Source organism: Zalophus californianus, chromosome 16, assembly GCF_009762305.2.
Source record: "Zalophus californianus isolate mZalCal1 chromosome 16, mZalCal1.pri.v2, whole genome shotgun sequence".
Lineage (NCBI taxonomy): Eukaryota > Metazoa > Chordata > Mammalia > Carnivora > Otariidae > Zalophus > Zalophus californianus.
The window spans coordinates 26875991-26902305 of NC_045610.1; the positions used below are offsets into that span (position 1 = coordinate 26875991).

Consider the following 26315-nt stretch of genomic DNA (forward strand, 5'->3'; position numbering starts at 1 on the left):
ACAAGTGAGCCACCCAGGCACCCCAAGAGGTCTTGACCTTGAAAGAAGCCGGAAAGAAAGGACACATCGCTAAAAATGGAAGAACAGTGGTGTGCCTGAGTGGCTCAGATGGCTAAGTGTCTGCCTTCAGCTCAGGTCATGATCTCTGGGTCCTGGGATTGAGCCCCGCAATGAGGCTTCCTTCTCAGCAGGGAGTCTGCTTCTCCCTCTGCCACTCCCCTGGCTTGTGCTCTCTCTGTCTCTCTTTCTCTCAAATGAATAAATAAAATCTTTAAAAATAAATAAAAAATAGGATGCCTGGATGGCTCAGTTGTTAAGCATCTGCCTTCGGCTCAGGTCATGATCCCAGGGTCCTGGAATCGAGCCCCACATAGGGCTCCCTGCTCAGCAGGAAGCCTGCTTCTCCCTCTCCCACTTCCCCTGCTTGTGTTCCCTCTCTCACTGTGCCTCTCTCTGTCAGATAAATAAAATCTTTAAAAAGAAAAAATCAATCAATAAATAAAAATAAATTTAAAAAAGGAAGAATAGTTAGAATAGAATGAAAGCAGAATTCTCAACAGCAACAATAAAAGCCAAAAAACAATGGAATAATATCAGAGTTTTGAGATAAAACAGCTAGTCTACAATTGTGTGCCCAATAAAATAGAGACAATAGTAAGCAATAAATAAGGGTATTTAACCAAGTATTGTAAAAAAAAATAAAAGTGTCTGTGACGATAATTTTAAAAAGAAATGAAATGTGGATAATGACATATAAATTTGGAAGAGAAAGATGAGAGCTAACATGTCCTAAAGCTGGGGAGCTTCAAAATAGTACTTGATAGAAAAAAGTCCAAATAGTCCAAATATGTCAATAATCAAATTAAACATAAACAGATTAAACTTATCACTTTGAAAAGGTTGCAAATTGTTATTTTTAAAAAAATCCATGCTTGAAAGGCTGAAAATAAGACAAAAGACAAAAGTCATTATTAGGGACAGAGAACATAATGATAAAAGGTTTCACTCAGCAGGAAGAAATAACAATTCTAAATCTGAAAGCACTAATACAATATAGCATCAAAATTTATAACGTAAAAATTGTTAAAAATACACAGAGTAATGGATAAATCCAACACTGTACTGGGAGATTTCAAAACAACTGTTACTGATATTTCAAGCAAACAAAAATGATATTAAGCAAAGATAAAAGATTTTAACAATACAATTAAGAAATAAAATGTAGGGGGCACTGGGTGGCTCAGCTGGTTAAACATCTGCCTTTGGCTCAGGTCATGATGCCAGGGTCCTGGGATAGGATCCTGGGATAGAGTCCCGCATCCGGCTCCCTGCTCAGAGGGGAGTCTGCTTCTCCCTCTGCCCCTCCCCCAAATTCGTGTGCAAGCACTCTCTCTCTCAAAAATAAATAAATAATATCTTTGAAAAAAAGAGAAAATTTCCTTAAAAAAAAGAAATAAAATGTAGGAATAGATTTAGCATCTGACATTTAGAGAATACAATTTTTTTCATAAGCCATTTATCATGATTAAGCCAAGAAACCAGTCTTAACATATTCCAAAGAATGGGCATCATAGACCACATTCCCTGATAACTCAGAAATTATGGCAAACAAGAGGCACCTGGGTGTCTCAGTCAGTTCAGTGGCTGCCTTTGGCTCAGGTCATGATCCCGGGGGTCCTGGGATTGAGCCCCATGTCCTCCCTATTCAGTGGGGAGCCTGCTTCTCCCTCAGAATCTGCCCCTCCCCCTGCTCACATGCTCTTGCACGCACTTGCTCTCTCTCTCAAATAAATAAAATCTTTAAAAAAAAATTATGTCAAGGGCGCCTGAGTGGCTCAGTCGTTAAGCGTCTGCCTTCGGCTAGGGTCATGATCCCAGGGTCCTGGGATGGAGTCCCACATCGGGCTCCCTGCTCAGCGGGAAGCCTGCTTCTCCCTCTCCCACTCCCCCTGCTTGTGTTCCTGCTCTCGCTTTCTCTGCCTCTGTCAAATAAATAAATAAATCTTTAAAAAAAATATTATGTCAAACTTTAGTAACAAAAATATAACATTTGCACATACTTAGAAGTTAATGCACACAGTTTTAAATAACTCGTGGGTCAAAATAAGAGGAAACTGAAAAATGCTCAGAACTACTAGAACTAATAAATGACTTTATCAAGGGCACAGGATAAAAGGTCAAACCAATACTCTATTAAATACCTGGAATAAACAATTAGAAAATTAAATTTTAGAAATTTCATTTACAACAGCATCTGAAAACATAAAATACTTGAGGTAGGTTTGACAACATACATAAAAGACCTATTCTAAAAAAATAAGGAAAGAAATTGCAGAGAGCCTAAATACATGGGGAAATATACCATGTTCATTATTTGAAAGACTTGATATCGTTATTATGACAATTTCCCTCAAACTGATATACAGGTTTAATACAATCTCAGTCAAAACTCATGCAAACTTTTTTTTAAAGATTTTATTTTAAAGAGACAGCGAGAGAGCGCTGCATGAGCAGGGGGAGGGGCAGAGGGAGAAGGAGAGGGAGAGGCAGACTCCCCACTGAGTGCAGAGCATGCTCACTGGATGATGCTCACTGGATCCCAGGACCCTGAGATCATGACCTCAGCAGAAGTCAGATGCTTAACCAACTGAGCCACCCAGGCGCCTCTTAAGCAAGCTTTTTAAATAATCAAAAGTGACAAGTGGATTCAAATTTATATGGAAATGCAAAGAACTTAGAATAGCTAAAACAATCTGGATAAAGAACAAAGTTGTAAGGCTTGCACACCTGATTTCAAGATTTATTATAAAGCTAGAGTAATGATAATCTGGTTCTGGCAAAAGGACAGATATAGATCAGTGGAACAGAATATAGAATACATAATTAGACCCACATATAGTGGGTCAATTAATTTTCAACAAAGGTAGAAAGCAATTCAATGGTGAAAGGAAAGTCTTTTCAACAAATAGTACTAGAATAACTGAATATTCATATGAAAAAGTGAACATCAACCCTTCTTTCTCAAATTCAACAACTGATTTGAAATGGATCATAGATCTAAATGTAAGAACTAATACTATAAAGCTTCTAGGAAAAAAAGGAGAAAATCTTTGCAATCTTGGAGTAGACAAAGTGTTTCTTAGGATTTAAAAAGCATGAGCCATAAAAGAGAAAATTGATAAACTGGACTTTACCAAGTTTAAAAACTTTTGCACTTTGAAACACTGTTAAGAAAACCAAAAAGGTAAGCTACAGGAGAGAAAATACTTGCAAGATACATGTATCTGACAGAGTTCTTGTGTCCAAAGTCTCTCTCTCTCTCTCTCCACACATATAGTAATAAAGAATGAAGGTGTTTTGTATAGGTATGGAAATAGAGAAAGCAACCAAGAAACAGAACAGAGGGCATTTCAAAAGATTCTTGTGTGTTTTGGAACTCTTTATGGCAAGATAGAGCAGCGGGGAAAGGAGAGATTATTCAAATTGGTTATCCATATAAGAAAAGAAAATTTGGATTACTACTTTGAACCATGCACAAAATTCCATTCCAAATGGATTAAAGATTTAAAAGTCAAAAAGCAGAACTTTTAGAAGAAAATATAAATACTTTTTGCCTTGGGATAGGGAATGATTTCTTAAGACACAGAAAAAAGAGCTGTCCATAAAGGAAAAGACTAATAAATAAAACACTGAAATTAAAACTTAAATTCATTACAAGATATCTTAAGTGAAAAGATAAACCAGAGAAACACATAACTGAAAAGGACTAAACAGGCAGCTTATATAAAGAATTTACAATACTAAGAAGAAGACAACCCTACAAAAGTAAAACAGGCAAAAGACAAAGAGGTATTACAGAGCAGAGGAAATATATATGGCCAATAATGAAGATACCTACTTGATCTCACTTACAATCAAAAAATATAGATCAAGATCACAATGAGATACCATTTTTAGCCAGTATGCTTTACTATATAACAATTTAGCTCCAAAATTTAGTGACTTAAAAAAAATCATTTAGTATTTCTCATGATTCTGTGAGTTAGGCCAGGCAATTCTGGTCGGGGCTAGGTTGGCTCTTGAGCCAGGCAAGTCTCAGATGGGATGCCTCATGTAAGGTCCCCTAACCCCAGGTTAGTCTGGCCTTTTTTCACACGATGGGCTCAGGGTTCTGAAGAGCCACAAGAGAAGACAGGCCCCAATGTGCAAGTTTTTCAAGTCTCTGCTTATGTCACACTTGCTAATGTCCTCTTGGTCAAAGCGAGTCACAGAGTCAAGGAGTGGAGTAACAATAAATCACATTACAAAGGGGTATGCATACAATGATGAGAATTTGTGACCATTTTGCAATTCAACACTCAATTTTATAATCCACCACACCATTCTTTACATGGATTCTTTCAGCAGAAATTAAGACAATAGCAAAGTTAGGAAGACAACTTGTAAAAAGCTGAATACTGGTATACTCTTGCTAGCAATTCTATGCCTAAACATATAGCCAAAAGAACCTCTTGCACATGTGAAGAGTTGATATGTACAATAATATTTTTAGCAACACCAGTCTTAATAGCAAAAGCTCTAACAACTCAAATGTCCATTGTCAGAAGAACAAATAAATAAAATGGCATACAATTATACAATGAAATTTTATATAGCAGTGAAAATGGATTTTCATTTACTCATTTAACAAGTATTTACTGCGTACATACTATCTGCTAGGCATACTCTGAGATGCATCACTTAACAATAGTTATTAAGGTACTGATAAATTCAATTATTTAAATTTCTTTTTTTAAGAAAGATTTTATTTATTTGAGAGAGAGAGAGAGAGAGAAACGAGTGATGGGGGGGAGAGAGAGAAAGAGTGAGAAGCAGACTCCCTGCTGAGCAGGGAAGCCTGTTTGGGGGGGGCGGGGGGGCCCACTCAATCCCAGGAACTGGAGATCAGGATCAGAGCCAAAGGCAGACACTTACCCCACTGAGCCGCTCAGGCGGCCGTCAAATATTTAAATTTCTAAAAATAAGACTTGCAGATACAGAGATCCTAGAGACATCCCTATGATTATTTAATAAAAAATTAAAGAAAAATCTTCCATCCCATTGAAGCAGTACTAAAATCTCCTATAAACAGATCTTAAAAACTAATAAGGGGCAGAAGAACCTTGTAATTCTCTTTGATTAAATGCTTTTTGCAATGTGGAGACTTGAAAGTTTCTGGAAGGAACCAGACTCAATAAGGAAGTGGTTAGTCAGATCATCGATTTTAACTTCACTGGACTTTGGTCTCATTTAGACCATGGAGCAAGATTTGACAGAGCTGGCCCTTTCTTTTATTTTCTGTTTTTATTTTTTTAAAAGATTTTATTTATTTGCCAGAGAGAGAGAGAAAGCACGCACAAGCAGGGGGAGCTGCAGGCAGAGGGAGAAGCAGGCTCTCTGCTGAGCAAGGGACTGGCTGAGCCTGATGAGGAACTCGATCCCAGGACCCTGGGATCATGACCTCAGCCAAAGGCAGACGCTTAACTGACTGAGCCACCCAGGCGTCCCAGAGCTGACCCTTTCTTAAAAGAATTCTGAATAAGTAAAAACTTTCACATGCTTTTTATATATATATATTATACACGTATACAAATATATATATATGAAAAAAAAAAGAAAAATCTCGTTCCCCTCTGTCCCTCATCTAGTACATTCCCTGCCGGATATAACCACTTTTATTACTTTAATATATCTGTTCATTCTTTTTTTTTAATGATTTTTTATTTATTTGTCAGAGAGAGAGACAAAGCACAAGCAGGGGGAGCAGTAGGTAGAGGGAGAAGCAGGGAGCCCAACGCCTCGATCCCAGGGACCTGGGATCATGACCTGAGCTGAAGGCAAGACACTTAAAGGACTGAGCCACCCAGGCGCCCCTCTGATAATTCTTTCTTCAAACACTCCTTGGCCCCCTTTTGCCAGTTCTCTTTTACCTGACCTGGGCCCTCTCCTTTTCTCTGTCTCTCCAAGTGATTTTTCTGGTTCTGTAGTTTAAAATCCTAGCCTGAACTTGTATTTCTGGTCCTGATCTCTAGATCTATGCACCTAAGAGCACATTTGGATGATTGCTAAGCATCTCAAATTTAACATGTTCTTTCTTCCTCATTCCCATCCCCCTTCTTGTAACAAACCTGGTCCTCCCCAAATCTTCCCTCTCCCAGTGCTTGGCACAACCATCCACCCAGTTACTAAATCCAGAAGCACAATCATCCCTGACTCCTCTCATTTCCTTACTCCTCACATCTAATCCAGGACCCAGTCCTATTCCAAATATATTTAGTATCCACCTACAGCTCTCCATTTTTTTGTCACCACTCTGGTCCAGGCCATCTTCATCTCTCACATAGACTACTGCCATGGACTCCTAACTTCTCTTTCCATTTTTATTCTTGTCCCCTTCAATTCATTCTTCACATATAAACAAGAGTGGACTTCTTATAAATCCTATGACTTCCCTACTTGAAACTATAGAAGGACTTCCTATTACACTCAAAATCAAATCCAAATTCATTTCCATGGCCTGCGAAGCTCTATATAACCTGGACCAGGAGTATATTTCCTACCTCATTTCATGCCACTATATTCCAGATATATTGTGCTAGTCTCAGACAGGCACATATCCACATTAACTCTCTCAGACCCTTGTTTACTTCATAATATTTATTACACTGTGTTTATTCTTTTATTTCTGTATTTACTTTTTTCTCTGTTAGGCTCCCACTGAAATACCTGTTTCTCTATCAGGCTCCCAACTAAAATATGTTTGTCTCTGCTTCCCACTGTTTTCCCCAAAACCTGGTAAAAGACCAAGATACAAGATTTTTGCTCACTGACTGGATGAATGAACAGATATGGCAATAGATGTCATTGCAGAATAATCTTCCCATGCAAAGAAAGTGCTAGAAGATACCACTGAACATCAAATTCTCAAATTTCAATCTCAAATTCTGTTATGACTTACACAAATAAACTATTTACAATAATACCAAAAGGCTGAGAGAAGAGCCTACAGAAATACATCATTTTTAAAAAGAATCTCACATATGTTGTAAAATATACACACAATGAAATGTATACATATTTATTTACTGAACCTTCATTAATACTGAGCAAACAACATGCACCCTAATGTTTATAGCAGCAACAATAGCCAAATTATGGAAACAGCCCAAATGTTCATCAACTGATGGATAAAGATGTGGTGTGTACACACACACACACACACACACACACACACACACACACACACACACGGAATATTACTCAGCCATCAAAAAGAATGAAATCTTGCCATTTGCAACGACATGGGTGGAGCTAGAGTGTATTATGCTAAGTGAAATAAGTCAGTCAGAGAAAGACAAATACCATATGATTTCACTCATATGTAGAGTTTAAGAAACAAAACAGATGAACAAAGGAAAGGGGAAAAAAGAGAGGGAAACAAAATATAAGAGACTCAACTCTAGAGAACAAACAGGGTTGATGGAGGGAGGTGGGCGGGGGATGGGCTAAATGGGTGATGGGCATTAAGGAGGGAACTTGTGATGAACACCAAATGTAAGTGATGAATCACTAAATTCTACTCCTGAAACCAATATTACCCTGTAGTTAACTAGAATTTAACTAAAAACTTGAAACAAAACAAAACAAAAATACCAAGCAAACAATGGTCAAGTAAGCAGTAATGAAAAGACATGCTTTCAAAGAGGACTGGGAAAGTTTTCTCTTAGCAACTGCTCTGCAGGCTACTGGATGGTAACAATGATAACAGTCATGGTTAACTATATGCCATTCTAAATGCTTTACTTAAATCTATTCATTTAACCCTAACAGTAAAGGTACTGACTTCATTGTCTACGAGGGAATTGAGATGGCAAGAGGTTAAGTAACTAGCCAAAGGGTTGCACAGTACTAAGAGCTGGAATTGGAAACAAGGCAATCTAGTTTATTAGCCCTGGCTCTTAACACTATCTACCTAGTCCTTCCAAAAAAATCTATAGACCAAGCTTATTATTAAAGAACTTCAAGAACAAGAGAAAACATCACAATGAACTACTGAAAAGACTCTGTATCTTTGAATACCGACAAACTCTTCAGCAATTACCATTAAGCTGGGATAGGATTACTCAGTGGGTTGCCCTTGCTTAATTTAAAAATGCCTTAAGCTTTAAATGCCTTAATCTTATCTGACACAGAAAAGTATCTCCTGTTCAAATTTCTAAAACCTTCAAGGAGCATAATATTTTTAAATGAGCTTTACAGAGGGTTTACATAATATATAATATCAGTTTAGCAAACCCTATACAAAGCTGCTTCCCAAACAGTTTCTTGAAGCAATAAACTCTTTAAAAGTTTACCCCTCAAAATGTTTGCAAGTCTGTGAAGGCAGATTATTAACTAATACAACAACAAACAAATTATCACTTAACTCATCCAATTTGTTTCCGAGGTTAGTAAAGATTCTCTAAGCTGGTGTTTATTTTTATACCAAAGAGAGAGAGAGAGAGACACCAAAAAAGAGCACTAGGCAAAAGAGCAGTGATAATAAGTATCTAGCCCTCTGATCTCCAAAAAAGGGGAGAGACTAAACAGGTTTTGTGAAATCAGTTGAAGCAAAAAGGTTCTCAACAAGACAAAGAGTTAACTATTCCTACAGTGGCTATTTACCCAGAATAAAATAGAGAAATGACTCTAGATTAATAGATAATATAACAGAATATTAAAATTATAAACAGTTTGGAGAAATTTTTTTAGCAAGAACAAAGAAATTAATAGTTTCCTCCTACTTATTACCAACAACATTCATTCAGTAGAGACATGTGTAACAAAGATACTCTTTTCCACTTGTCAGAAAGAAGACACCTTGATATCTGATAGTAATGAAGCCTTAATTCAGAATAGCTGTTCTGAAGAACAGAATTTTCTTTTATCTTTCCTTATTCCATTCCACTGCAAATCTTGCCAAGTACAGTGTTTTTGTTTTTCTAGAATTTACAATAAATCAGCTAAAAAGGGGGGAAAATATATACCTATAAATCCCTTTAATACATAAAAGACATATTTTCATGCAAACCAGGAAATATTACCAAACCATAAAAACATGCCTGGAGACAACCTTAGCAGAACAGAAAGAACACCTGGGACCTCATTTCCAGTTCAGGTTCTGGCACTACCTAAACCACATGACCTCAGGCAAGCCAATTACTGACTGTTTCTGAGGAAGACTATAACGATATGTTCACAGAGGTGGCTTTTAGTTCTAAATATTGCTTTCAGTGGGTTTCGGTAAAATGATAAAGTTTTTTTACTTAATAAAGTAAGGCTACTTTTAACCTTTAGTTAATCATATATAAGCACCAAAAACTTCACCTTCCTCTGCACTTGGAAATTCTTAAGTGACAATATATGATGACCAAGAAAGATCAGATTTAAACTCCCAAATGCAAAACTATACTCATTTTCCAGTCACCGACTTATTAACCACAGTGACTAATTCAGTGGGTTACAGTATCAAACTATTCCTAAGTAGCTTTTGTTGGGTTCAAAGGTAGGGCAAAGATCATCTCAGAAAAGTGTGTGATTATTTTCAGATAAATAACACACTTAATATAAAACATCAAATTGTGAAATGATACAAGCAACAGAATTCTGCACTGATATATTTCCAGCTTTCAGAGTAAACTGACATCACCGTATTTTCATTTCTAGAGTGATTTCCCGTTTACTAACTCACTTAATCATTGTGACAATCCTATGAAATAAGTAAGCAGTATTTTATCACCACAATCCAGACGAGCTCAAAGTTAGGTAACCTACCAATATTTATTCTGGAATGTGAGTCACAGAAATTAAACTGTATTAATCAAGTAGGATATATACCTCAAAGGGGAAAAAAAGCTTTAGTGTTTTAAAATAATATAGGCAAAGCAGTAAAATATAAAAGATTTCTACTACAGAGTCATTTCACACCCATACAAATTGGCCACATTTATCTAGGTACCACCATCCTTCTGCCAAAGGTCAATAAAACACATTCTAGAATTCATAAAATGTTGCCTAATAATTTCTATCATTTATGCTAAAAATACACAACTAAAATCACAGCTCATAACACAATTAATAGGAAACAGCTGTCAGAACACTAAATTCTATATCATTACAACAGCAGAAACACTTGTACACACTTCTCCAAAAAATCAGTGTAGTCTGTCTACAAAATTTCTGCCATCAGCCCCAAAGGAGAATTGAAAGACATTAAAGTTAGGAAAAGGAGCCGTCTTGCCATGATAGATAAACAGTGCCAGAACCTATATGAGATTTTTGCATGGATTTGCAGAAAAACAAAATAGTTTAAACCTACTGGAGATCATTAAGTAATCTTACTGTGACACAGGGCCACAGGCTTCTTGGAAGTTTAGAGGTTAAGCAGACCTCCAGGTTTTATTGCAAATACCTCCACTGCAATATAGCAACAAGCGGGGGCGGTCAGGGATTTGGAAGAGGTAGAGAACCCTACTCTTCATAAAGTAGTAGGAGATCCGTGAAGGGTCTTTGCAAAAGATCAACGGAGCGAAGGCCCCATTCCCTTGGCCACCAACGCTTTAGATGGCACTTACATGCCTGAATTTTGTTTAGCAGCGAATACGTTTAGTATCATGTATTACCATGTGTCAGTGGTTGGGGAGGTCAAATTGACAGGTCCTGAGAAACAGCTTGGTCATTAGCAGGGAGGATCTCCATTTACTCTGAGGTCCTAAGCACCCAGGCAGGAAAAGATGGGTACTGTACAGAGCTTAGAACAGCTTCCAAGTCCGCGACAATGAGAGCGAATGGTAGGAAACCCAGTGTATGGGTTCACTGTACTGGTAGCCAACCATGAGGAGGTGTCCCAGATAACCTGGCTACCGCCAGACTGAGACACTCAGAGTCAGCAGCGCCCTAAAACACTGCTTGAAATCGAAATCACGGTGCCCCAGATCTGCATGGTCTAAGTGGGAGAGCTCCGGAAGAAGCCAATCTCTGAGGATAGTCTTAGGCTTCCGTCCCCAATTCCACGCGCTGGCTTACCTACCCGCTCTGACCCCGGCTTCTCCGGATCTCAGGATCCTGCAAGCCGCTCGCGACCGACTCTCACACCCGCCGCTGCGGTCTGGTCAACCGGAACTTGCGCGCGTCACTTCCGGTCCGTTCCCCACCCCCCCCCCCAACCCCTCCGGGGACCGCCTCCAAAAGACAAAAGTTCCCCTCTCATTTCTGCAACCTCCGCGGATCGTCGCCGGATTTCAGCTCGGGTTTAGGTTCGGGACCTGTGGGCGGGGCGAGAGGAAGAATGACTGTTCTCTTCGCGGATCTTGATCCGGAACTTATCCAGGAGTCCCGGAAGAGATAACTCGCGTGATAGAAGCGTGTTCCCTACCCGAAAGAAAAACCGCAGAGGCGCCGAGTGAGGCGGTGGGGAGGTTCTCTGGGTAAGTCAGCCCTTCACAGGGCTAAGGAGAGGGATGTCATTCTCCATTCTCTCTCCACTTAGAATGTTTCGTCCCACTTCATTCCATACCTCCTCCCCCAGCCTTTCATCTTCCCCATAGACTGCTCCGCCCAAGTGGACGCTGGAGCCACTGTTCCTGTTCTGCCAGTCGTCCTTTGGAAGAAGGGACCAAGATCCTGGGAAGGAGAGGACCCAGAATTTCTGGTTCCCATCAACGCCTCCATTCAGGCAGCATCGATGCGCGCTCTCCGAATATGAGAAGATACCGCGCAGGCCTCACATTCTGTTGAGTACTTACTGAATACCCACAGCGTATGAAGTTGTTGAGTCCTGCGAGGAAAGAAAAGTTTCCACGAATATGACCGAAAAATGTGTCTCTGTGTAACACAGACAAAATGTTCAGAGAAATATTTAATCCTTTAACGTGATACCCCCGCCCCCGGCACTAGACGCTGAGAGTATGATGTGCAGTAGTTATGTGTAATTGCTACAGCAGTTCTGTAAATAATTAAGATTGATTGGGGGATGATAGAGACTTTAGAGAAAGGTGTCATTTGAATCACGCCTTCGTGGCTGATTCAAACTTGTGTTTGTGTATTTAAGTGGAGAAAAACAAGAAAACAATTTTGGGGGAGAAATTGCTTCTTGAAGGGACCTAGTAATTTGGTGTGGCTGGAGAGTACAGTATGTAGCAGGAGAGTATATTAGAAGGATAAAGTAGGTTGTAAACAAATTGTGTAGTGCTTTGAATTCGTGCTAAGGGATTTGTTTTATTCTTTAGGCGTTTATCTGGTGGTTTTTGAGCTGGGAAATTACAGGATCAAATTTGTGCTTTAGAAGTACAATTTTAATGCCAGAGGACTAGAGTGAACTAGGACATGCATGAAGCAAATGTGGAAAGATCAGTTGGAGAAGTGAATTTTGGAGGTTTGAGGCCAAGAGATCATTAGGGCACTGGTAGTAAAGGTAAGGAGATAGATTTAACACAGATAAATTCAACAAGGTTTGGTAACTATATGTGGTAGGACAGAGGGGAAAAAGTCCAGGGTTACTCAGAAATCAAGAATACAGAAGAAAGAAGTTTGAGAGGGAAAGGAAGATCCTGAGTTCAGTTTAGGACACAGAGTAGAATACTTCATAGTACTCTAGCAGAAGCTGGAAATTCAAGATTGGAGCCCAGGAGAGACTTTAGGAGTCCTCAGCATATGACAGTTTGAGAATAAATGAGATTGTCTCTCTCTCCTAGATGTTAGCTCTATTAAGAGTGGGACTTTGTTTTGTTCAGTGCTCCATCTTTAGGATCCAGAACAGTGCCTGGTACACAATAGGCCCTCCATAAATATCGATTGAATAGAAAGAGAGTATACAGACCATCACTGTCCAAAAGAACTTTGATGGAAGTGTTCTAGATCTTAATAGAGTGGCCGCTAGCCACTTTCAAGTTGTTGAGCTGTTGAGCACTTGAAATGTGGCTTAGTGCAACTGAAGAACTGAATTTTTATTTAGTTTTAATTAAGGTTAAATAACTGTTTGACTGATGGCTACTATATTGGACAATGTAGGTATAGACTGAAAGGGCATCCGAATGTTTAAGCAGGAGTAATTATGTACATCGGGGGTGAACAGGACGTAGAGCTAGAGGAGACTGGAAAAAACCTATCAGAAAGATAGGGTGACAGATTAAAAAATTTTAGGGAGGAAAGTGTAAAGAAAAATTATCAGTGAGTTGTGGGGAAAGCTCAAGATGAGGCCTAAAAGGAGGCAACTCTATTTGGCAATTAGCAAATGTCTAATTCCTTAGCAATTTCAGTTGAGTGGGGAAGGGAGGCAGGTAATTAAAGAAGTTTAGAGGTAAAGGGAAGAGGAAAAGTCAGGCAGTGGTTTAAGGGTCAAAGAGGATTTTGGAAAGTTTTTTTTTTTTTTTAGGTTGGAAAGGCCCAGGTGCAGCCGGTGGAGTGGGATTAATGGGTGGAGTGTGGTTCAGGAGGGGATGGGATCAAGGGCATTGGTGAAAGGGGCTTAGTCTGGTGGAGGAATTAGAATGCACCAGGAGGAGGGTTTTATAGGACATGTTTGTTTAGCAGTGCCATCATTTGTCAGGATTATCCATGAGTTTAAGAATAGTTAGGTTTACTGTAGTCACAAGCGCTGGGTTTATTGGTATGTTTGTAGTGGAAGTACGGGGGCAGGCTGAAACACCTTTTGGAGGAGTTAGATGATAATGTGATCAGGCTGATAGGAGATTAGAACATCCTAAAGAATAAAGATGTTAGGATTAACATGTTAGAGACGTCATGAGATGGTACAGAAGCAGTAAGCTTGTTAATTTCTGGAACTTTTTCTGCTTTTGGTTTTTGCTGACTCTTACTGGTATATATGTTTTTAGATAAAGTTAAGAAGATGATTAGTTTTCTGTCATGATCTCTAGATGAGTATCTTTTATACCACTTTTGCTAGTTATGTTACTGCAGATAAGCAGCTTCTCTGTTGGATCCTTATTTTTCTTTTTTTTTTTTTTAGATTTATTTATTTATTTGACAGAGAGAGACAGTGCGAGAGAGGGAACACAAGCAGGGGGAGTGGAAGAGGGAGAAGCAGGCTTCCCGCCGAGCAGGGAGCCCGATGCGGGGCTCGATCCCAGGACCCCGGGATCATGACCTGAGCCCAAGGCAGATGCTTGACTGAGACACCCAGGCGCCCCTGATCCTTATTTTTCTTGTCTTTAATATGAGGCTTATGTCTTTTTTCTTACTTCCGAACAGCCATAATGGAAGTAAAGGGTTTAGTAAGTTATGCAACACGTAATAGGTCCTCTATATGCAGTTCCCTTCTCGGGGATAATACCTGAATCTGGTATATAGGATATTTCGTTACTTTACAACCTAGGAGTTGGTGGAGAAAATCCTTCTGATTGTTGACATGGAGGTTATATATATATATAATTTTTATGTAATTGAATTTTTGTTCATTTTGGAGTTTAGTTAGATTATCAGAGAGAAGTCCTGCTGACATGTAAACCTCATGTAGTAAATGATAGATGCATTATGAGATAATGTAGGTTCTAGTAAGAATTTGATATATTTTTTTCTGAATGCAAAAGCATCTAGAGCCATAAAGTACTGTGTCAATACAGCCCTGTCACCAGATGTCACACCAGTGAAAGGAATGAAACTAGGTACTGACAACTTAACGTGTGTGACCCTTTTACCTTCTGGCCACTCTATGTCACTCTCTTTTGATCCCTCCATGTTCATTTCTTTAGGATTCTGTTTTAGCCCTTCCTTCACTCTGTATACTTGTCCCAGTGGCCTCACCACTTTCATCACTTCAGTAACTTCAGATATATGTTGTTTTCTTAAATTTGTATTTCTGGCCTAGGCTTATCATCTGACCTTTAAGGTGGTATATCCTTTTTTATTGTTGCTGGACATCTCTAACCAGGATGTCTTTTGGTCAAACCAAGTGAAATATATCCTAAAATGATTTCAGTATCTTTTACTTTCAAACCTGCTATTTCACAAAAATTCTCTTCATCAGTAAATAGTACCTCTGTTCTCCATTTGTTCAAATCCAGGTCATTCTAAACTTCTCCCTTTCTTTTATCACCAGACCTCCAGTGAGTCACCAAATCATACAGACGTGCCTTGGCCACTTGTTTCCTTTTTCATTGACACTTCTCTTGTCTAAGTGACTATCACCTCATCTAGACTATTGGGAAAGGCAAAATAGAGCAGCATTAAGAACATGGGAATGGAGTGTACTGATACATGCCTCTACATGGATGAACCTTGAAAATATGCTAAGTGATAGAAGCTTGAAACAAAAGGCTACATGTTGTATGGTTTGACTTCTGTGAATGTCCAGAATAGGCAAAATGTAGATTAGTGATTGCCAGGGGTGGAGAAAACGGGAAGCGGCTGCTAATGGGTATAGAGGTTTCTTTCTGAGGCACTGAATGTGTTCTGGGATTAGATAGTTGTGATGGTTGGCACAACCTTGTGGATATATTTTAAAAAATTGTACTAAATTATACACTTTAAATGGGTGGATTTTGTAGTATGTGGATCTATCTCAAAAAATTTAACATCTCCTATGCTATCCTCATTTATTTTTTAAAATTTTAAGTTTTTATTTTTAAATAATCGCTACACCCAGTGTGGAGCTTGAACCCACAACCCTGAGATCAAGAGGCACATGCTCCACCGACTGAGCCAGCCAGGCGCCCCCTCCTCATTTAAAATATTTGATAATACTGTACAATCTGCCTACCATATAATTTCAAAAACAATGTCCTAATTTTAACATAAATGAGAAAAGGAAATTTGACTGCCGTCTGTGGCATATAGATTATGCAATGCATAATCAAGGTTATTACTTGTCATCACTACAAATATGGTGGCCCCATGTATTTCAGTATATAAATGCTTACTCTTCCACTAGAAGAAGAAACTGATAGTTTGTGCCTATACATGGAAGCATTATGAGTCCAACAGCCTCAAATGTAGACTGATACAGGTGTTTTATTGGTGACCCAAACACCATCAAACAGCCTTGCTGAGGGAACAGGAATTTCTAAAATACAAAGGATAAAGGATGATCTTCCTTTGTTTTATGATAGTTATACTTCTGGTAAATTCAGTGTATATTAGAACTATGCAAAAAATACTTTGTGTCCATATGTATAATGAAGTTGGGTTCTAGTCTCAGATATTAATCATTTTTCACCTATAATTTGCAGTGGGGCAAATCTTCACTTCGTAAGACTTTTAGCATTCCGTGCTGAGGTCTAGTAAACGTCAGCAGTGCACCTCACTCCAGGCCCATTGTTGTGATAGCCAGAAACTTCTCTGTGCAGTTGGTACCATCCCCATTGAGAACCACTGGATTATGAAGACACAATTAAATGAGCACTATATTCCAGAGAAGGGATGAATTATTCTTGGTTTCCTTGGGTCCTTTAGACAACTTGGTGAAATGGAGTATTTCCTTCCTTTACAAGACTTAGGGAACACTGAGCAACAGAGCTTTATTGTATCCAAGAACAAGATAGATAATCCTTATGTTGAGATTCAAAATGACCTAAACTGCTTTACCTATATTCTTGAATCTTTTAGAATACACAGGGGAAAAAAAAAACAGTACATTAAGATCCAAGATATATTTTGCTTTTTTTCTGGATGACCTCATATAGTTTTAAAATGTTGCTGCTCATATATATTGTCAAGGTGTCTTGTCTGATAAGCCTGTATCTTTTCACTGCTATGTAGTGATAACTTTTTTCCTTTCCTTTAAGATGCTCTCCAAATCCTTGGTGATGGAATATTTGGCTCATCCTGGTGCACTTAGCTTGGCTGCTGGAGTTGCTTGTGGCATGTGCCTGGGCTGGGGCCTCCGTGTACGCTTTGGGATGATCCCCAAAAGCTCACTGAGCGAGACCGACACAGAGACCGGAAGTGAAGCAAGCATCTTAGGAGAGAGTGGGGAGTACAAAATGGTTCTTGTGGTTCGAAATGACTTAAAGATGGGAAAAGGGAAAGTGGCTGCCCAGTGCTCTCATGCTGCTGTTTCTGCCTACAAGCAAATTCAAAGGAGAAACCCTGAATTGCTCAAACAATGGGAATACTGTGGCCAGCCCAAAGTGGTGGTCAAAGCCCCTGATGAAGAAACTCTGGTTGAATTATTGACCCGTGCGAAAATGCTAGGACTGACTGTAAGTTTAATCCAAGATGCTGGGCGTACCCAGATTGCACCAGGTTCTAGAACTGTGCTGGGAATTGGGCCAGGACCAGCAGATCTAATTGACAAAGTCACTGGCCACCTAAAACTTTACTAGGTGGAATTTTGTATGATGGTCCCACCAAGATGTGCTTTGAAACTGTTAAATTCTAACAATAAAAGCTGAATTTCTCCCCCCATCCAGCTTAAGTATTTTTGAGATGAAAATCTGTTTCCACGTTCTTCTATAATGTACTTGGCTCAGTTACAGTTATCTTGGGCTTAAAAAAAAAAAAAAAAAAAGTTGGTTAAATGATCCTGATGGTTCAAGTGATAGCTGCTGAAACAAATGTTTATGATAAAGAAACTGGTCACAAGATTGGGTTACAAGGGCAGGGGGAGGGGGGAGCATTTCCTGTGCATGGTCAGGTCCCTATGTGTTAATAGCTCTTCTTCCCCAAGACAGTGTTGCTGTACCGCCTTGAAGGACCAGGGTTCAAGGGTATTCTCATTGGATGCAAACTATAGTTTTCCTGCCATCACTTTTCGGATGACTGATAGCTAACATTAACAGATCATGGTGTAACCCCACACAATGGGTTTACAATCTAACCTGGATTTTTTTTGTCTCAAAATTGAAGTTTTATAGCAGTTGATATAATCCACCTGTGCAGTACTTCATGTTCCCTGACCCACACTGGCCAAAGGTTCTCAGCAGTGCTTCTACATCATGGCCTGTAAGAATTCCTTTTACTTCCCCCAACTTTCCTAATAGCAAAGGCCTTGAAAAACTTGTAAAGTGACCTGTATGGACTTTGAAGGTATTACTGGGCCCACAGAAGAATTTACAGTAATTGTGGAATTAATGTAGTGTGTCATCCCAACATCCTACTGTTTCTTTACCTAGAAGTTAAGGAACCAATTATTGAAGGGCACCTTTATTTCCCTTTTGATCTTTATATGCCTATCATGACATAATTCCAGTAATTACTGTTAAACCAGCTGCCCAGAATATGAAGGAGGTCCCAGTTCCCAAAAGCTATAGCTTCGCGAAGGAAAGCCTTTTAGGGGGATCCTGACAGTACTTCTAAATTGAGTATATCCCTAAGAACTGATGATGCCAGAAGAGAATTTTGGTAACAGATGCACGTTAAGTAGCTCCAACTCTTCATGGTTAACTTCAACAGTTAGCATTAGTTAGCATTTAACTACAACATAAGCAGCACGGTAACACAACTTCAAGTTCTAAGGTCAGTGGAGTCTGGGCAGAACACTGAAGATTACTGCAGCCAGTCTTAGTTTCTAATATTTAGTCAATTTTATAGTTTATGCTGGCATGACAGCATAGGAGAAATTCCATCTGTGAATGATGCCACAGTAGCAACTGTTTCTAAATAGAATGTTTATTCAAAAGTGATGCAACAGCATGTAACTGAGATGAGGAGAACTCAATCGTAAATGCATGAATTCTGGCTCAGGTAATTTCTGAGGCTCGCCTCAGAGACGGATGGCTCCAAGTTCAAAGACAGTGCATTCCCAACAGGATGGCCTGCTGTGGTTGACTCAAGTAATTTTAAGAAATCATGGTACATCTACTAGGATGAATTGTACACAAATCCTAGTAAATCTGGAAATACGTTATGCTTATTTCCTAGTTCACCTGTACTTAGTATTTATTTTACAGGGTGCTTAATCTTACAGTTCTCAGGGTATATTCTGCAGAGCCCATAGTGTCCTTAAGATAGTTCCATGGGGTCAAAACTATTTTCATACTACTATTTTTTTTTGCTGTGTTGACATTTGCAAAGGTGGGTAAAGCTGTTGGCACCTTTCACAAATCAAGACAGGAGCACCCTACCTATACAAGTAGTACTTCACAGCCCTATACGCAGGGTTAAAAAAAAAAAAGATTCACTCAATGTCCTTGATAAAGCAGTAAAAATAAATATATTAAATTTGACCTTTGACTATTTCTATTTGTCTTAATATTCTCTGTAATATTAACACTTCTGGTACACACTGAAATATGAATGTTGTCTTGAAAAAAATGTGTGGCTGAATTGTGAGCTGAGGTGAACTAGCAGCTTTTGTCAGAGAAGATTTTTACTTGAAAGAACTGACAAGCTAGTTATCCATCCAGACCTGGGTGTTTGGCAGATATTTCCTCGTAAATTAAATGACCCAATCATTTTAAGGAAAACAACTGACAGTATTCTGGAAAACTTCTGCCTCTCCTCCCAAGTTTCCCAAAACTTTTTCCCAAGACTTTTCTGATGATACCAGTGTTCCTCAAATATTTTTTTTAAAGATATTTGTCAATATTTAGAAGACCTGTACAACTTAGTGAATCAGTATTTTCCATATAACCAATGCAATGATATAACCATAGCAATGATCCCGGGGAGTTCATTCTTTTCGTGCATAGGTAAAAGATCCATTCAAAGATACTAATGGATTTTAATAAAACATCACAAAAAGTTCAGTGTTACGGTTTCAGATTCCACATTTCAACTAACCACAAGTATCTCAAAAGGTACTCCTTTCCTTTCCTAATTACATATCTGCATGAGGCTAGACTTTCTTCACATACTTAAAAATGGAATATACTGATATAATATAGAAGCAAATATGAAAATCCAGCAGTCCTGTGAAGATGAACTTTGAAGAGACTTGCAAAAAACAGTGCAATACCACTCTTGTTTTGAGAAATATGGTTGATTCATAATTGTTTAACATGCAATGAGTTTAAGTTATATTTAATGAGTTTAAGATTTTATTTGACAGAGAGAGACACAGTGAGAGAGGGAACACAAGCAGGGGTAGTGGGAGAGGGAGAAGCAAGCTTCCCATGGAGCAGGGAGCCCAATGTGGGGCTCGATCCCAGGACCGTGGGATCATGACCTGACCTGAAGGCAGACGCTTAATGACTGAGCCATCCAGGCGCCCCTAAATGAATTTTTTAAAATGTTTTAAATACTAATACAGTAAATAGCAACACCTACAATTCCACTTAAACTAAAGCTCTTTGGGACCTTCAATAATTTAGGAGTGTAAAAGGATCTTAAAGTTTGAGAACCACTAGTGTGAGAATGTCCACATGACTAAATTTACAGAAAATTCAAGCAGCCCTACTTGGAGATCATGTCAGTGTGTTCCTATTGTACTAAGTTGTACAATGTCTATGTTGAATATCAACAAGTATCGGATTTTTTGGAACAGTGGTACAATGGTACAAAGATCACTGAAAACATGTTTACCTCCTGAGAGGTTTCCCATTATATTTCTCTCCCCCTTCTTCCCTATTTCAGTTAAGTTTAAAGAATTATAAAAACTCTTAATGCCCTGTTTTTAGTTCCTTCTCCCAGACCATCATCCTATTCAGAGTAATGTTTGGGAAGACACCTTAAAATAAATGATCAATTTGTTCTACCACTTACTGTATAATACTTTACTGCCAAGTCTTGAGGTAGGTAGGCATTGAGATTTAAACATACTCCTGAAAATAATTCTGGAAAGTACTCATCGTGTTAACATACACAAGAGGGAACATGTTCAGAGGTTCAGCTTGCTCAGGATTTGAACCTATGTCATACACCACAGTTTCTTTCTACGATAGCCCATTATGGATGGTTTATGTGGAAACTGTATCATTGGACATAGTATCACATTAAAACAGGGCTTTTTATTTCTTAAAGTTATAAGAAAACCTTTACTAAATATTTAACTTAAGGAAAATAAATGAATTATTCCATTGGAAAAACAAAAACAAAAACAAACCGACAGCTGATTCAAAGTACAGGAAAGGTCCAGAAGAACAAATCTTGACTCTGATATGAATGAACTCCCAGGGATCATTGCTATTCTCCCTCATGATTTTGATAATGATGAAGAAGGAGGGGGGGTGGGGGTGGGGGTGGGGGAGAGATCCAGCAGAAACTTAAGTACAGCCAGATGTTTGTAGTATGAAAAACCAAAAAAGATGTTTTCTGTATGAAAAACCAAAAAAGGAATTTTCCAGCTAATACTATAATTTTTGATAGGAAAATAAGGGATGGGATGATTAAAAGTGGGGAAGGGCAGGGGTTCTAAGTTTAAAAAAAGAAAAAAGCCTTCCATGCAGCTTATGGTCATTTGCCCTACGTAGAGAATTACAGGGCAATATAAGGCTAGGTAGGGGGCTAACTATTGAGGATTAACAATGAAATGAACTTGAAGTAATATTCTCAGCCATAAAAAGGGCTGAATTCAAACACTGGTTAAAAAAAAAATTACTTAAAGTACTCATAATGTGGGGGCCCTTACTATTCATGATAAGGGACAGTACGTTAACTACATGCTTATATACTTTTATTTCAAGTTAATATAACATCCATATCTGTACATTTAAGTGAAATGCTTAAAAACCTAAGGTACCACTTGGTTAAAATGATGGAGATAGCCAAAATGTAGCCCACTACAGTGCTGTTTCTTCAGACTACTGCATGTACCTTATTTTTTTTTTTTTAAAGATTTTATTTATTTATTAGAGAGAGAGAATGAGAGACAGAGAGCACGAGAGGGAAGAGGGTCAGAGGGAGAAGCAGACTCCCCGCTGAGCAGGGAGCCCGATGTGGGACTCGATCCCGGGACTCCAGGATCACGACCTGAGCCGAAGGCAGTCGTTCAACCAACTGAGCCACCCAGGCGCCCTGCATGTACCTTATTAACTACAGTAATGCACATGATGCAATGCTGTGTTTTCACATGTCCCAATCCTCATTCCGCTTCTCTGTTCCTGCCTCACTGTACTGCGCTTCAGTGTCCAATATGAAACTATCACAACCATAGTTCTTTTGGTTTAGATTTGAGAGATATTTAATTAAAACTTCCATTCTACATATTTCCACAGTCCAGTAATTTATTTTAAATTTGAGTAATTTCAAATTCCACAAACAAAACTGAAGAACAGCAATATTTTGTTTGAATTCTCTCTTCTGTACACTCAGTGATCTAAAACACCACAATATCCAACATACACAAACCTCAGGGAAGGGTTAGTAAATACACACAGATTGGAATCATGGTGCGCTTTGTTCCTGAATGGAATGGTCCCACAGAAAAAGCACAGGATACAGCACAACATAGGGGCACCTGTTACATATGAAGTGAGCAAAAACACACTAGCATTTTCTATATGCGTAAGGAGGAAACCTGCAGAGGTTAGAGGGCCTTTTATGCTCATTGAAAAGTCAGGCAAGTTGTCTGTAATGCATTTTTCAAATAATTTGGAGAGCACTGCAATCCAATGTAGGATATGCTGATTAGTGTTGTCTTTGTTGGCATTGACAGTCTTAACATGGTCACATACCAGTATTTTTGCTGTAGCTTTCAAGTCAAAGATTTAAATGCATTTAGACAATACATATCGAAAGCTGTTTACATACACTAAATTTAAGAGATTCAATATTAGAGTTTTTTTTTCTTTAAACACTACAGAGTGCAAATCAGGTTCTTCACAACAGATTAAGTATTAAGCAGTTCTTCAAAGAATGACGGGGAAGAAAAAAAAGCCCAAGTGAATAAAACATTGAAACTATTCCCCTTTGAAAATAAATTCTAAAATGATGCGGAATGTGAAATAAGCTTTTAACACAGGTGATCCGAGTTTATAGTTAGAAACAAAAAGTAGTCCTTCATGAAATAAAGATTATAAGAACATGTGCCTGTTTTCCTGTTATAAACTGAGAAGCGGGTAGAGACGACGTTTCAGTACGAAAATAGGCGACTACAGGATCAGCTTTCTGTCTCACATGCTGTACCCAAAGCCAGGCTGCGGCTGCCCATAGGGTGGTGCAGTATAACCATAGCCAAAAGGTGCCTGGGGAGGGACTGCAACACTGGGTCCTGCTGTCAGCATCAACTGGGGCTGACCTAGAAAAGAAAAACATGAAGGGACAGAGGGTGGGGGGGCAGGAGGTGGGAGAAATTGTTAGCATTGTAGGACTGTGACACTCTAATCTCACCCACTCGAACAACACAATCACAACTTAGAATGAGTTTGGTGGTGGCTCTTCTATCACAATTTTGGCATGACAATCACGCTAAGAAGGGTTCTGCCTAAAAAGCCAACAATTCAGGGCAGAGGACAGAACTATAACAGTAACTATGTTATTTCATTTCATTTAAAGCAATATTCACAGGCATGTCTGACATGACTGAGCAAGACAGCTGCCAATAAGCTCATCACTATATGGTATTCGCACATTAGTATCTGGTGACAATATAATAAGCACAGAAAAGCTTAATTTTTTAATGGACGTGTTTTTCCCACAGAGAAACTTTTAAAGTTAGATTTAAATTTCTGATTTAAAGGGGTGCCTGGGTGGCTCAATAGGTTAGCATCTAACTCTTGACTCTCAGGTCAAGATTGCAGGGTCATGCAATCAAGCCCCAAGGTGGGCTCTGTACTCAGTGGGGAGTCTGCTTAAGATTCCCTCTCCCCCTGCCCCTGCTCTCATGCATGCGAGATCTCTCCCTTTCTCTAAAATAAATAAATAATCTTAAAAAAACAAACCCACTGATTTAAACACACCTAAATAGTAATGAAATGAAATGGTAATCTAATGCATATCTAGCAAAGAATCTAGTCCTAATTAAGAGAAAACAAAAATAACAAGACATTTAAATATGCGTTAGATACGAATACATTAGAGTATACAACCTGTTTCAAATACTATGTTAACACTCTTACATACTTCATTTTAAAAAAAATTTTTAAGTAAACTCTAACCCCCAACAGTGGGGCTCGAACTCACAACCCTGAGATCAAGAGTCACAGGCTCTACTGAATAAGCCAGCCAGGTGCCCCAACACTCTTACGTATTTTAAATAGTGGTTGACCACATAAAGAAAACCACCTATAGAAAACCTGCCTTATTTAAAGGGAGAAAACGACAAAATACCTCTACCCACTCCCCCACAAAAGAAGTATTCTTAATCCCCTGAATGAATGTAAACCTAGGGCAAGGTTTCTCTCAGACAAGTGACCTCATGTCTTTCTTTTTTGTGAACCAAAATTGTTGTTTGTGAGCAAATTCTTTATGGAAAACAGTTTGTAAAAATAACTTTTAACCCCTGATACTGTAATTTTCAACTTCCTAGAAAGACTCTCCATTTAAACACTCTGAACACAAGCCAAATTCAGTAGATGCCCCCAAAGTATTATTGTTCTTACTGTGTTTCCTATCTCAAATATGTCAAACATCTTGCTCGAATCTTTTAACCTGCTTTAATCTAATCATCTTTAATCTACTTTTACATTTATCTTCTCCAACTTTATCAAAACTACAGTCCTCTAAATTCCCCAAATCCTTTTTATCTACAATAAAAAGGAGATAACTGTCATAATATATTTGTATATTACCATTTCCTTTAGCAAGCTGGTCACAATTTTAAGCTTTCCTCCAAAGAATACCTGGCTATAGTGCTATAATTTATATCCTTCTAATTCATTGTTCAAATGAGTCTGTTCACCAAAAGTGAAAGGGAAAAGGGAAGTAGTTCAGAGAAGAAATTAAATTGCCTTCAATATTCAGTGAGAGTCGCAAGATCCTCTCTCTCTGGAAAGTTCTCTAATGGAAATAACCCAGTTCTCTGCCCTGGTTAGAACTTAAAGAGAAAATGTACTCTTTATGAAAAGCACACTAAAGACAGCCTTGGCATGTTCTCTTACCTTCTGCACTTCTGAAAACTAAATTCATTAATATTTTTTCTTAGTAATTTACGAATCAATCAGTGAGCAGGCAATAGGAAAATTTAAGTTATGATCTTAAGTGACTGTTTTTTATGATGTCTTTGCATTTAAGATGACCTTAATGAATAATGTCAATGTCTGCTTTAAGACTGTTTTCAGAAAAAGATGGTAGAATTATTCCTAAATCAGTGAGCCTTTGGCACTTTAGAAACTTACTATATTTCTGTTTTGAGGTAGGATCCCTAAAGAATGAAAACGTCTGTCTACTACTTTTCTGTAGGGTTAAAAAGAGAGCAAGATTACCATAAACAATAGGTTGCGTCTCTGTAGCTTGTTCTTCCTCTTTTCTCAGTGATTCCGAAGCATCTAACTTATCCACCTGGAGAAAAACAGGTAATGTTACTTAGCACCTCAAAAGTATTACAAACCTAGGTTTATGGCAGAAAGTGGAAAAGCCTTAGTATGTTAAATTTTGTCAAAATAAAACAGACTAAAGAACATTCTCAGGCCCCCTCAAATTCATTGGCAATGTTCACAGTTCAGTCAAGGTGATTTTTAGCACTGTCATTATAAACCCTCAGGAAGGAGGGATTTATAAATGCCATAAAAGCTCACGCCAGGCTAAAACTGGGCATGCTAGGATGCAGCCAGCCTGAGGGAGGGAAATAACGAGAAGGAACCACTTTTTCAAAGGAAGTTTAAACCATATCATAGGTAATAATAATGAACTCATGACCAGGCAAGACTTCCCTCCCCAAAGGAAAAGATATTCAAAGAAGTAAATGAGTTAATGACTGGACAGATACTCATTTGGAATAAGCTATCTTTTGCCAACTGTGCACAGTTTCTGCTGATAATTGTTAGAGGTGCGGACTGAAGTTAAGACACAAAGTGGCTCCATATTCCATCTTTTTAGATAAAGACAGGCTGCATGTTTTAATGCTCTATTTTCTAAGAAGTAGAAATAGTAGTAGGAATGCCTAATTTTTGCCCCAATGTCCTTGAGGAAGAATTTTTTTTTGCTTTTATTTAAGCAAAGAAGTAAATGGCTATTACATGCTAACTACCCTAAATAAAAGTGGATAGTATCAGACAGAACTAATACTGTGGGAGTCCAAACGTTTAAAAAAATAAAGAAAAAATGAAAGAAAGGAGCTGGAATACACAGGTCCTTCCACAAGCTAGCTGAGTGACCCTGGCAAACCAGTACACTGATCCTCAAATTTCTGTATAATGATAGCTGAATAAGATATTCTGCAAAATTTATTCTAGAACATGATTTGGTTCTCTAATTCTGTGAAGAACTGGGGAGAAATATTAGGACAGTGGGCTTATGGGATGTCT

General features: G+C 38.5%; 3 protein-coding genes across 9 annotated transcripts in view; 1 reads left to right on the plus strand and 2 right to left on the minus strand.

Moving 5' to 3' along the window:
• VMP1 (vacuole membrane protein 1) overlaps window positions 1-11224 on the minus strand; it is a 135921-nt gene extending 124697 nt beyond the window's left edge. For 3 of the 4 annotated variants that reach the window (XM_027624650.2, XM_027624649.2, XM_027624645.2), the window contains exon 1: window positions 11108-11224. The gene's annotated coding sequence lies outside the window, so the exon portion shown is untranslated. Of the gene's footprint in view, window positions 1-11103 lie in introns of all 4 variants that reach the window. The other variant, XM_027624646.2, reaches the window with a different exon arrangement.
• A 133-nt stretch (window positions 11225-11357) lies between these two features.
• PTRH2 (peptidyl-tRNA hydrolase 2) lies at window positions 11358-17436 on the plus strand. Of its 3 annotated transcripts, none has more exons than XM_027624652.2 (3): window positions 11358-11504; window positions 11625-11809; window positions 16818-17436. In XM_027624652.2, the coding sequence occupies exon 3, from the start codon at window positions 16818-16820 to the stop codon at window positions 17355-17357; it is 540 nt and encodes a 179-aa protein (XP_027480453.1). In that variant the 5' UTR covers window positions 11358-11504; window positions 11625-11809; the 3' UTR covers window positions 17358-17436. The 3 variants fall into 3 exon arrangements, with proteins under 3 accessions (XP_027480453.1, XP_027480454.1, XP_027480452.1); XM_027624651.1 differs by having other exon boundaries at window positions 11390-11504; window positions 11606-11809; XM_027624653.1 differs by lacking the exon at window positions 11625-11809 and having other exon boundaries at window positions 11367-11504.
• Window positions 17437-22069: 4633 nt separating this feature from the next.
• Window positions 22070-26315, minus strand: part of CLTC (clathrin heavy chain) — a 63374-nt gene continuing 59128 nt past the window's right edge. The window contains exons 32-33 of one of the 2 annotated variants that reach the window (XM_027624918.2): window positions 25275-25350; window positions 22070-23149 (exon numbers count right to left, since the gene is read on the minus strand). In XM_027624918.2, coding sequence (XP_027480719.1) covers window positions 23025-23149; window positions 25275-25350 — 201 coding nt within the window. In that variant the 3' untranslated portion in view covers window positions 22070-23024. The remainder of the gene's footprint in view (window positions 23150-25274; window positions 25351-26315) is intronic. The other variant, XM_027624919.2, reaches the window with a different exon arrangement.

Coding starts and splice junctions, on each gene's coding strand:
- PTRH2 (XM_027624652.2), top strand. CDS start 16,818: ATGCTCTCCAAATCCTTGGTGATGGAATATTTGGCTCATCCTGGTGCA.